Source organism: Brachycentrus maculatus, unplaced genomic scaffold, assembly GCF_059751285.1.
Source record: "Brachycentrus maculatus isolate JH-2025_06_01 unplaced genomic scaffold, ASM5975128v1 h1tg000344l, whole genome shotgun sequence".
Classification (NCBI taxonomy): Eukaryota; Metazoa; Arthropoda; class Insecta; order Trichoptera; family Brachycentridae; genus Brachycentrus; species Brachycentrus maculatus.
Genome location: NW_028281093.1, coordinates 152,396 through 164,402, shown reverse-complemented (window position 1 = coordinate 164,402; position 12,007 = coordinate 152,396). Strand labels below are relative to the sequence as shown.

Genomic DNA, 12,007 nt, shown 5'->3' with positions numbered 1-12,007 from the left:
GTTTTTTCTCCATTTGGAATTTAAAGTATATTTAAAAAAAAAATTAAACACTACCTTTTTTTCAAAATGCAAAAACAACACTTACTGCCCTGTAGCGGGTAAATATTAAGTTAAAAATATGCCTTTTTTGCTGAGATATAGTACATTTTCTGGGCATTCCGAAAACATGCACAACTGAAAATTTACGATTTTTGATTTACGACGTTCTTGAAAGGAGTGAACGATATATCAGATACTGGATTATTCACCCTACGGATGAGATATCAATTTTAAACGTGTTTTAACTTGATATACAATATATTGCAACCGAAAACATCAAACTCTAAGTAATAGAAGTTGCCGAGAAGCATACGGTTCGCCATGAGAAATCTTATTATTGCGTGAGTCGCTTTTACATTCAATAGTTGGCGCTGCCATTTCAGTAATAACGTTGTTAAAAAACATATTTTACCTGTCATATAAACAGGTGCATATAAAAACATGCGCATATTCAAATGCAACATTGTGACAAATTTCAAGGCAATCGATGAATTACATTGGGATATTTAAGATTTTGAACGAACATTTTTTTTAGATTTACATATTGAATCTACATCTCTAATGAAAATGTTGTACAATTATCTTAGAAAAATGGACGCAAATTTTTAACAATATTTTGAGTGTGCTCAAATCTTTGTGAAGGTGTCTTCTAATAAAATAAAACTTACAAAAATAAACCATAGATGGTGCCGCAAAAGTAGCATGTACAAGATGTTTTCAATAGAAACATAATATAACTTCCGAAATTTGAGTAGTGTGCTGTCTATCATGGGTGAATGTTATACGTGTATAAAGCCAGCCCATGACGAATCGTAAGCTCTGCAAATGCCGTTACTCTTCTTCATCTACGTTGAGATTTTTTTTATTAACATAAATTGTGTACGTTAAAATAAATCACAATTTTACGTATTTAGAACATTTTTTTTGCGGAGACCCACCAAGCCACCTTGTGTGTCTTGTCGGTGAAGTTCTTTTTTAATACATTTTTATTGTTTTTGACGATTTAAACCTAATATACACACAAAAAGAGAGAAAAATTAAGAATATAAACATTTTACAATTTTTATAAAATTAACTCTTAATTATTTTTTGACATTTCATCAAAGATGAAGAAGAATATGGAAGTCTGGGCATTTACGGGGCTTACGACCGTCATAGGCTGGTTTAAGTGATCACTTTACACACGTGTAACATTCACCAATTCTACCCATTATTGACAACCACACTACTCAAATATTGGAAGTTCTATATATATGAACCAATTTAGAAACTTTGTTCTTGAATCACTAGAACTTCACTAGAGACATCTATTGGTGAGATGTGAAGAAGCTTTTTTATTAAGCAGAAACTCTTATATTAGTATGTGAGATCCGAATCCCGGATTATAATCACACACATGAGAAACGCCAGAAAATACCATTTTCATTTTTATTATTAAGCTTATAATTTGACCAGATAATTTATTTACAACATTTTGAGTGTGAATAAAATCAAAATCACTCAAAATGTTGTAAATTAACTCTTAATCATATTTACCCATTCCTTTGTTCCATATTTTATTTTGACCTCTAACATCCGTCGGCAACAAATTAAAAATGTTCGGAACGATATATTGCAGTGTTCAACTCTCATATTTATTTTTAATTCTTGGGACTATCAAACCTTCGTTGTGTGTAAATCGTGTATCATGGTTGTGTACTAGAAGATTTCGATATTTTTGTCTAGTTTGTTGTACAACGATGATACTCATCAACAATATTCCACGTACCGGCAGTAATTTAAAAATTTTAAATATCAAGATTCGATTGTTTCTTTGGTTATATATATGAGAGATATCGAGGCTATTTTTAATTTTATATCTGGTATGCGAAAAGACGGTTGGACGTCGAGTTGGTGACATCCTTTCCACTAGACCGGAAGTGCGAGGAACTGCGCGATTCCGACGTGGCCGTAACTAAATTGTTTTTTGCGCATTTTTATCCTTTCAGCGCGACAGGGGGCGCCGATAGTCGTCCCATATCTCCTTCGGGAACTCCTACAGATGAGAATGCTGGCCAAATCGGGAACGGTAAGTAACACCTACTCATGATGCTTATGGCCGTAAGCCCAGTAAATACCCAGACTTCCATAGTCTTCTTCATCTATGTTGAGATGTCAAAAAATGTAAAAATAACAAAATGGAGAAAGTTGGTAATAGAAGCCAAGGAAGACCGGGGAAAACTTGGCATGATAAAATGATTCAAATACTTGAATGTGGTCCCGTCAGGTGTCGGAATAATCGATGGGTATGTATGAGGATTGGTGCATGAATGCGGAAGAGGCGAACATTGTTTGAAAAGACAGATTGGGGTGGCGTTCTATTCTCTCTGCCTACCCCTGCGGGAAAGTGGCGTGATGGTTAGTTAGTTAAAAAATAAGCATAATAAAAAATCTAAGCATTGGCCTATAGATTTATTTAATGGTGCTTGTGGCAAGGCAACATTCGGATTAAAACCCTGATACATACAAACGTGATAACTTTTTACATAATGTTAAACCTACTTGGATTATATTAAAACTAAAGACGCCAAAAGGTTCGATTCCCAGGAGGGGTGAAAATAGATTTTAGTGATTTTACACTGTAATATTTATTTAATATTACCCTGGGCTGGTTCCTGAAGCGCAAGAGTGATCACCTTGCCTTCATGTAAGTAATGATCAAGATAAACACTGCGTCAATTCGATGCAGTGCCCTATGCACCATTGGGTGCGGATAAGGGTTATAAGTACGTAAGTAAAGACACACTTTACAAAGTACAGTTATAAAAGTACAGTTAAAAATATATAAGCAAGTTTAAAGAAAAATAATAATTTGCATATTTCCTGAAATCCAGCTTTTCAGGTCGGCAATCAACGCGTGTTAAAATTAATTTCATATCTATGGATTCTAATCTAATACAACATGCAACACTGGTCGATCGAGATGCTGCGAAAATGATGGATATACATTGGGATCTATTGTAAATACCTTAAAATTTGCATGGGTGTGTACATGAGAAAAATTTGCCATGATCAAGTATTTCAAATACTTGGACATGCTCAGGTCAGGAGTCGGAATAATCTGTTTCTTGAATGTTTTCCGCAGAGACTTTGTGGGACATTTTATAATATCTTTATAAAATTAATTAACTTTGTTTTCATCACTTTTTTATCAATACAATTCTACCTACCGGTTTCGACAGTACCTTGTCATCATCAGGGTTTATTTTAAATCAAAAACATTAAAAACATTAAAATACTCTCACCAAAAACTTCCACACACTCCATAAAAAAAAAACAAAATGAATAATGAAAATAACATTACGATTTTTATGGAGTGTGTGGAAGTTTTTGGTATTTTTTTTTAGTATTGATATACCGATGATGACAAGGTATTGTCGAAACCGGTAGGTTGAATTGTATTAATAAAAAAAGTGGTGAAAACAATGTTAATTAATTTTATAAATATGGAATAATCTGTAGCTATGTATGAGGAGATGCATGGAGAAGAAGCGAAGATTGTTTGCAAGGACAGATTGGTTTGGCGTTTCATTCTTGGCTTGTTGGTTAGTTAGTCGGTTAGTGTACATGACTGTTTTCCTTCAGTTACGCACAAGGCGGTCGCTGGAGCCAAGTCCATCGGTAACTTCCTATACTCGGCCGTCAACAAGGCCGGGGCTAAAGTGAGCGAAGCGGGGGCCAAAATCAAGAAAACCGTGGAAGAAAATGTGAGTACTTTCTTAATTAACCTTTCCGACGAAGTATGGACGTAAATGAACGTCGGGGCGAATTTTCCTCAAAGGAGTATCGACGTTAACGAACGTCGAAGTCCGTCTGTCTGTTTGTATGATGTTACTTGTTTAGCAATGACATCTGTGGATATTTGTACGTAATTTTGTCATCAAATAAAACCTAGAGGTGGACGGTGAGTTCAAGTTATTTTTACATAATTTTTATCTTCATAACACAAAAGTTTTATGATTTTTTTTCATGTCAAAAGAACACACACTCCAGAGAAAGTCGGACATCAATTATTGTTCTCCCGGAAAAGTTAATACTGTGAATCTTCAAATCATCCATGCTTATTTATTTATTTGAACATATTAAATACATAAGTCACGTATATAATATTCCCGATGCGTAATTTGTACGTAATTTTGTCATCAAATAAAACCTAGAGGTGGACGGTGAGTTCAAGTTATTTTTACATAATTTTTATCTTCATAACACAAAAGTTTTATGATTTTTTTTCATGTCAAAAGAACACACACTCCAGAGAAAGTCGGACATCAATTATTGTTCTCCCGGAAAAGTTAATACTGTGAATCTTCAAATCATCCATGCTTATTTATTTATTTGAACATATTAAATACATAAGTCACGTATATAATATTCCCGATGCGTAATTTCCGCTACAGTAAACCCCCCTATAACGTTGAGATAGGTACCGCGTCATCGGGGGAGCTTTATATGGGGTTAATGTTTTAAAATTTTAATTAAATTTTGAATGACTCATTTCAGATATTTCCGCTTGTTAAAATGTAAAAATACAATTTAAAACATTAACCCCATATCAAGTTCTCCGCGATAACGCGGAACCTATCTCAACGTCATAGGGGGGCGTACTGTATTTATATTGGGACATGGGATTAAGGTTAACAAGACTGAAAAACAAATAAGAAAACACAGGGCAAAATGTAAAATATAAATCAATAAAAGTTACAGTGAATAGGTATAAAAAAAAACAAAAGGATATAAAACACGTTTAAAGGAAAAAATGAGAAAATATAACTAATCACCAACACAAATATCTTTTCATAAAGTAGTTTTTCAGTTCATTCATTTTGGATCCCTGACTGGGTTCTATTATGTTATATTATTATTTTTGTTTTCATTGCATTATACCATATGAACCTTAGAGGCTTACACACGGAACCTCAAGGTTTGGAATAATGATAAAAAAAGCAAATAAATTAAACCGTTTCATTTTATTGAACTCTTCACATGGATCAATACCGCCTCAATATAACAATAGCACGAATTTTTCTTTACATCTCACCAATAGATGTCTCTAGTGAAGTTCTAGTGATTCAAGAACAAGGTTTCTAAATTGGTTCATATGAATGGGTAGAATTGGTGAATGTTACACGTGTGTAAAGTGATCACTTAAACCAGCCTATGACGGTCGTCAGCCCCGTAAATGCTCAGACTTCCATATTCTTCTTCATCTTTGATGAGATGTCAAAAAATAATAGCACGATGTATCAACCTACCGTTTTTTTCAGTAACTTTTCTCATTATATATAATTTAAGAAATACTTTGTTATAAATCTATCTCTCAAAATTATATTTATATACTCGTTTCTTATTATACCGCCACTAATAGGAAATAATCACACACTTGATAAAAATAAAGTTGTATTTTTGAGGTAAATCTGTAGGCCTGTCCACAAAAAGTGCCACTAAAAACATAATTTTCCGGAAATGGGAACAAGTGCTTTTTCTTAAATAAACGATTCTATTGTTACACAACACAGACAAAAAAACACGTTTTGATGTTACATATTATATTCTTTCTCTGCCTTTGGACGGTAAAGAACACAATGCATGCTTGTAGGTACTCTGCAGTGCCATTCGGAGTACATTTTTACTGCTCTACAATATATTCCGGTCCGGAAGGGTTAACCCACGGTGGGTACACACAGCTACACATTACCGACCGACCCTTTGTCCTTTTTATTTCTGCGCGTTTAGCGACATCGTTTTCAGACTTTCTTGCTGTATCTTATTGCTTGTATAGGGTGTTCAAAACAGGTTTTTATTTCATTGTATTAATTTATAGTACTTTTATTAGAAATTTATAGTTTTTTTTTTCTTTCAAAATAGAATAGGGATGATAATGAACGTGTGTTACGCAATATTTGAATGCTCGCTTGGATTGTTTTGGGAAACGATCACTTTTTTTTGACGATTTTTTAAAATCATATTCTGACATGATTGCAGCTAAGTATCGGAATAACACGTCGAATTTTTATTTCCAATTTAAAATATGGATTATTTTCGTACACTTTTTTTAAAAATCTCTAGAGAAAAAAATCTTCTCATTAATTGATTCAGCAGTCACTTTGTGGTAATATCTATCCATTTTCAATTTAAGTTTTACTTGGCAAATACCACTATTTCTTAAAATCCATTGTGACTTGCGTCGATGCGTTCCGCATCATTACGGTGTTTTTAAATGACGCGGTATATATATATCGAGACATGTGGCACAAATAGTGGTATTTACCAAGTAAATCTTAAATAAATAAAAAAAATCGTATGGTATTAAATCACACGATCTTGGTGATAAATTCGATTTTCCCCAGTGTGAGATAATATTCTCAAGAAACTTCGCGAAACTGTATTGTTTCAGCCGTAGTGCGACAGATTGCACCATTTTGTTGGGATAAAATATCATTCACATCCATTCCAACCGATTCTAGGCATAAAAAGTTGGTAAACATCCTACAGTATTTAAAACCATTGACAGCAACTGCATTGCCGACTTCATTCTCGAAAAAATAGAGAACAATGACGCAGCCAACCCGAAATCCACATACTACAGTTACTCTAACGTAAAGTCTGCAAAATTGTCACAATTTCGATAGATAATTTTCACAAATAATGTTTAAACGTCAACACTTTCCGATGAAAACTGTGAAATTTCAGCGTTCGATTTTTTAAACAAAATGATTCAAAACGAATTCGGTTTTGAAACACCCGTTATCATACGTTTGGTAGAATTCGCTTTTCGAGATGTTTTTTGCCGACTTAGCGAATTTGATAAAGTGAAGAAATAGTCCGAATTCAAATAGTACTCGGGACTCCTATTACGTAATATTTATTCTTCAAATTCTGTTGGGAAATGAGTGTGAATTGAAGAAATGCTCGTTAGCAGGCTAGTATGATGGCTATCACTTCGTACTGTACAATAATCGTTTTAAATCAATTTAATTAGTTAATTATAGATCGACCTAAATGGCTTCAATATTCATATGAAGAAGAAAAAAAACGAATTCTATTCAATTAATGATTCGGTGATGTTATCTATAAAATAACGTATATATTAGGTAAGTAGACATAATATTTCCATGTGATTTTTTTGTTTATCCCTGATGATAAAAATGATATCAAAATATCTAAAAGCTTTCCCAATTATTCGTTTAAAATAAGAAAACTAATAAAATGTGTTGTGTTTTTTTCAAAAATTAAATTATCGAATAAGTTTTTGCACCCGTCACTCATTTATTGAAACGAAAATATTCTTATTTTGTGTGTTTTGTTAAAAACTGTTTTTTTTGTCCAGGTAGTTGTTCGCCAATTTTTTTTTGCTCAATTTTTCACAGATACAATTCAGTTTCGTTTAAAGTGCTTATTTTTACGTAAATTTTTAGATTCGTTAATATATTAATTTTTTAAAATTTATTTTCTCATCTCCCGGCATCGTTATATTTTAATTAGTTTTTTCTCATCCAAATCTCTACTTCGTCTGTCAATACGTCAATCAAGTTTTTAAAGGCGTTTTCTCTGTTATAGAAACATTACATAATCCAAAAGCATTTCGTTCGTAGTCGTTGTACCATATTTTCCCTCAGCTCGTTATAGATATGGGCCACTAATGGAAGGTTAATTTTCTTCCTCAAATTGTTTGAAGTCATGCTGGTTATCGATTTATAATTTGGGACGGTGTCCAATGAATTTCTGAATCGATTCTACCTACACAACGTGTATATTGTAATCAGTGTTGTTTTTTAATGACGGATCAAATAATATTAAAATGATTTGGAAATATACAGCCATCACGTTCATTGATTTAACCATGAGATTGAAGTTTCATAGTAGAACTTAATATAATAGTATAAATTTTATATTGAAATATATGTGGTTATTAGTGTGGTTGTCAATAATGGGTAGAATTGGTGAATGTTACACGTGTGTAAAGTGATCACTTAAACCAGCCTATGACGGTCGTCAGCCCCGTAATGCCCAGACTTCCATATTCTTCTTCATCTTTGATGACATATAAAAAAAAAATCATACGTTTTCCATTTAAAAGTAAAAGATTTTGTATTCAAATACAAATTATGATTTTTATTAATATATTTTTAGTACCTTTTTACTATGGTGTATGGTTTATCACATTTGGTTACTATGCTTGATGTCCTGGGCTTAATGTCTGAATTGTAAAATGAAAACGAGTAGTCTTCCTTTTTTTATGTAAAAAACGTAATTTTTCTTAAAAGTGAAAGCTGAAACTTAAGACTAATCGCTTCGTTTAATGCGATTTATGAACAAGAAATAGCATCTTGTAAACAATTAAGTGCGGATAAGGAAAATATATATATTGTTGATAAATGTTTCACCTTGTAATGTTATTTTTTACTTTATAAAAACTATTGACACAGAACTTGTCATTTAAAAAAATATATCTGTCATAGAAATAAATTTAAAAATCGTTATTTCAATGTCACAATTTTCAGTGATTTTCTGTAAATAAATGCCACGCTTCTTATGCAAATACAAATAAAATACGGATTGAATCTGTTTATGACAGCTTAAAAGTTCGTTCAAAAGTCATTAATTTTTTTGAATTCTCATTTTTTAATCGAAATGTAAATTGACCCTTGGTGGCTTGTTTAAGTGTTTTCCTGTCAGCGCTACATTATCGCGCCGCTTTCCCCGAGACGTTGTTAACTTGGTGAACAAATATTTGTTTACCCACCATTTGCAAACGGTTTTTTGACTTTTCGATACAAAAGCTGTCTACCAGAAATATCAGTAGTACACATTGTTTTCAGTTCAATTATTTTTCAATATTACGTGATATTAATTACAAGCCATTATTTATCTTTTTTTCCATTTTCACAATTTTAGTCAATTGTCAGAAGCTTGCGGCTTGTTCCTTTAAAGAAAAACACGTTATTCTTGCACCTTCATAAAGCATTGTTTTTTTTTGTAAATTCTTTGTAGTTTTTCTTTATTTTAATTTAAATTTGAGTATAAAAACTAAAAAAAAATAGTAATGAAATTTTATGTGATTTTGTAATTCACATATCGCTCACTCCTTTCAAGAACGTCATAAATAAAAAAAAACTTGATTTTTCAGGAGAACGTTTTTCAAGTTTAAAAATATGATACAATGTATTAAAAATAAATATCAAGCCACTTTTTGAACTTTTTACTGTGCAACAGATCTTTTTAGGTAAAACCTGAAGGTTCTTTCTCCATTTAAAAAATATTTAGTATATTTTAAAACATAATAAAACAATACCTTTTCTTTAAAATGCAAAAACAACACTTTCTACCCTGTAGCGGGTAAATATTAAGTTAAAAATATGCCTCTTTTTCTGGGATATAGTACATTTTCTGGGTATTTCGAAAACATGCACAACTGAAAATCGACGATTTTTGAATTATGACGTTCTTGAAAGGAGTGAGCGATATTTTCGTATAAAAGACGATTCTCTATCATAAGTAAATACACAGTTTCTCAATGACAAATATTAGTCTATCCTTAGAAATTTGGAAATAATAAGAGTACAACGTTTTTTTTAACCCATGAGATAAAAAGTATGTATCTTGGGTCGCTTGTAATAATTCTAATATGTTTTTCTGAATTTCATTAGACCCCAGACTATTTTTGCAGTTTATCGTGCATTTTTTTCTTTTCAAAACCATATGTTTATTTCGAATATAAGCTTATTTTTCGATACAAAAACGGTATATCAAGCAAAAAAAATCATTAACGTCAAATGTTACCTGGGTTTAAAGAAAATTTAGTTGCGATTTATCGTATATAGTTCCTCAATGCAGTAGTATACCTTGTATTGGAAATGCATTTAAAATGGGATACATTACCTTATTTGGAGAAATTATAATTAAAATGTGACTCTTTTTTAAAATCACTATAAAGGGTGATTTGATTATAATATGGAAAAACACAAAGTTAGGGCTTCAAATATAAATTAAATAAAATAACTTTTGTTTTTTGATCCACACACTTCGGGCTCATCCGAAGTGTGTGGATCAAAAAACAAAGTAATTTTATTTTTCCAAATAATATATTACAATGGTCCACAAAGTTAGTGCTTTAAATATTCAAAATACAAAAAAAATAGGATGCATTATCAACTATCTCGACAATTTCCGCACTGTGAACGATTTCCATTTTCCATGGACACGAGTCCAGACCCGATTTTGCATACTGAAATCGCGGTATGAGATGACAAACTGCCTGGAGTGCGTTTTACGTCATCGCGCTATTATTATTCGGGCTCATTCTCCGATGCCCCGGCCTTGCAGGCGCGCAGGGGGCCGCGGGCGGGGCCCCGCGAGGCCTTCGCCGCCCCGAGGGCCGCCCGCAACTGGGTCAGCGGGTCGCGGAGCCGAGCTTTAAATGAAATTCCGCCACACTGCGAATCGGAACGGACGTCCATCTCTGCGCTCATTCGTCTGACGACCAATTAAAATTCTAATTTGCGGAATGGAATTTCAAAATGATCATATCTCGGAATTGGAATTAGGATAGACCCTTTTACGGGAATACATCGTTAACGACGGGTAGGTAAATGCCGTTTTATCATCCATTGTTCACTTTGTGTTATACCACTTTTACATGATGTAAAATATGTTACAAAAGTGGTATTACACAAAGTGAACAATGGAGAGTGTTTTATTACCATACCACAAAGTTATCAATGCTTTTAATCTACGAAATGTCGTTTTGTTTTAGTGACAAGGACATTACAAAGTTAAATTTATATATTTTTTCTTTTTTATATATTTTTAGTTGGAGGGTAAGGTCAAAGTCGAAATAATCGGGGGGTATGTATGAGGAGACGCATGAACGTGGAAAAGTCGACGAATGTTTGCAAAGACAGAGTGGTGTGACGTTCTATTCTCTCTGCCTGCCCCAGCGGGGAAGCGCGTGAGGGTTAGCTAGTTAGTTTAAAAATAATCATATTTTTTTATTTATTTTTATCTAAGCACTCGCCTTTAGATTTATTTGATGGTGTTTGCGGCGTGATGGTTAGTTAGTTTTTTTAGTTGCCCAAGAAAATTCTCCGTGCCTGTTATGTACAAGGATTTATAGCATATTCAGTTTTATATTATACCATAAAAAAGATGGTGAAAGTGTTAAGTAGAAACAATACAATAGTTACAATTCAATACATATAATGGTTTCAATATCTCATATCAATCAAGCTTTGTCATTAGTTCATTTATCTCTAAATATCTGAATCTGTCCGCCTCCGTAGTGTCATGGTCAACACGCTCGGCTACCGTTCTGGGGGTCCCGGGTTCGATTATTAAGATAACACTGCGTTTATATGATGCAGTGCCCTATGCACCATCGGGGTGCTGATAGGGGTTTTATTATTTATTATTAAGTATAAATAATAATACTAGTGTAATGTAAGCTAATTAAAGAAATAAGGTTTTGAAGAAGAAGAAATATCTGAATACGACCTTTAGTATTTTTTTCATTTTAAAAAGAAACCCCCTCATAGTTTGGCGGTTATAAAATATTGTTGTAACGACTGATGTTTAGTCGCTTTTTATATCGATTTTACGATAGTATTTATATTGGGTCATTATCGAAAGTCTAAGCGTTCTCCGTGAACAGGCGACATATTCGCGCTCGTCGCAAAATGAGGCAATGTACTATGATTTGATGGAGTGTTTTGATCCTGAATATCCTCGTATATCAGAGGTCTACCCACCCCTACTCGCATCCCATCATGCCTTATACAATTCGTCATCATGAACATCGATTTAAGTGATGAATGATGAGTTGTATAAAGGTGGCTTAGTGCTTTGTTTACAAAGAGTATGGTTTGTTGGTGTATACAATATAGGTATTGACGCAAATAAACCGATAGTTTTTAATATACATTTTGAATATTTA

At 32.9% G+C, this 12,007-nt stretch overlaps 1 protein-coding gene across 13 annotated transcripts in view; it reads left to right on the top strand.

Moving 5' to 3' along the window:
- Window positions 1-12,007, top strand: part of LOC148303829 (synapse-associated protein of 47 kDa-like) — a 114,611-nt gene that overhangs the window by 7,544 nt on the left and 95,060 nt on the right. For all 13 annotated transcript variants that reach the window (XM_088269277.1, XM_088269276.1, XM_088269275.1 and 10 more), the window contains exons 3-4: window positions 2,028-2,107; window positions 3,664-3,785. In XM_088269277.1, the coding sequence (XP_088125403.1) occupies window positions 2,028-2,107; window positions 3,664-3,785 (202 nt within the window). The remainder of the gene's footprint in view (window positions 1-2,027; window positions 2,108-3,663; window positions 3,786-12,007) is intronic.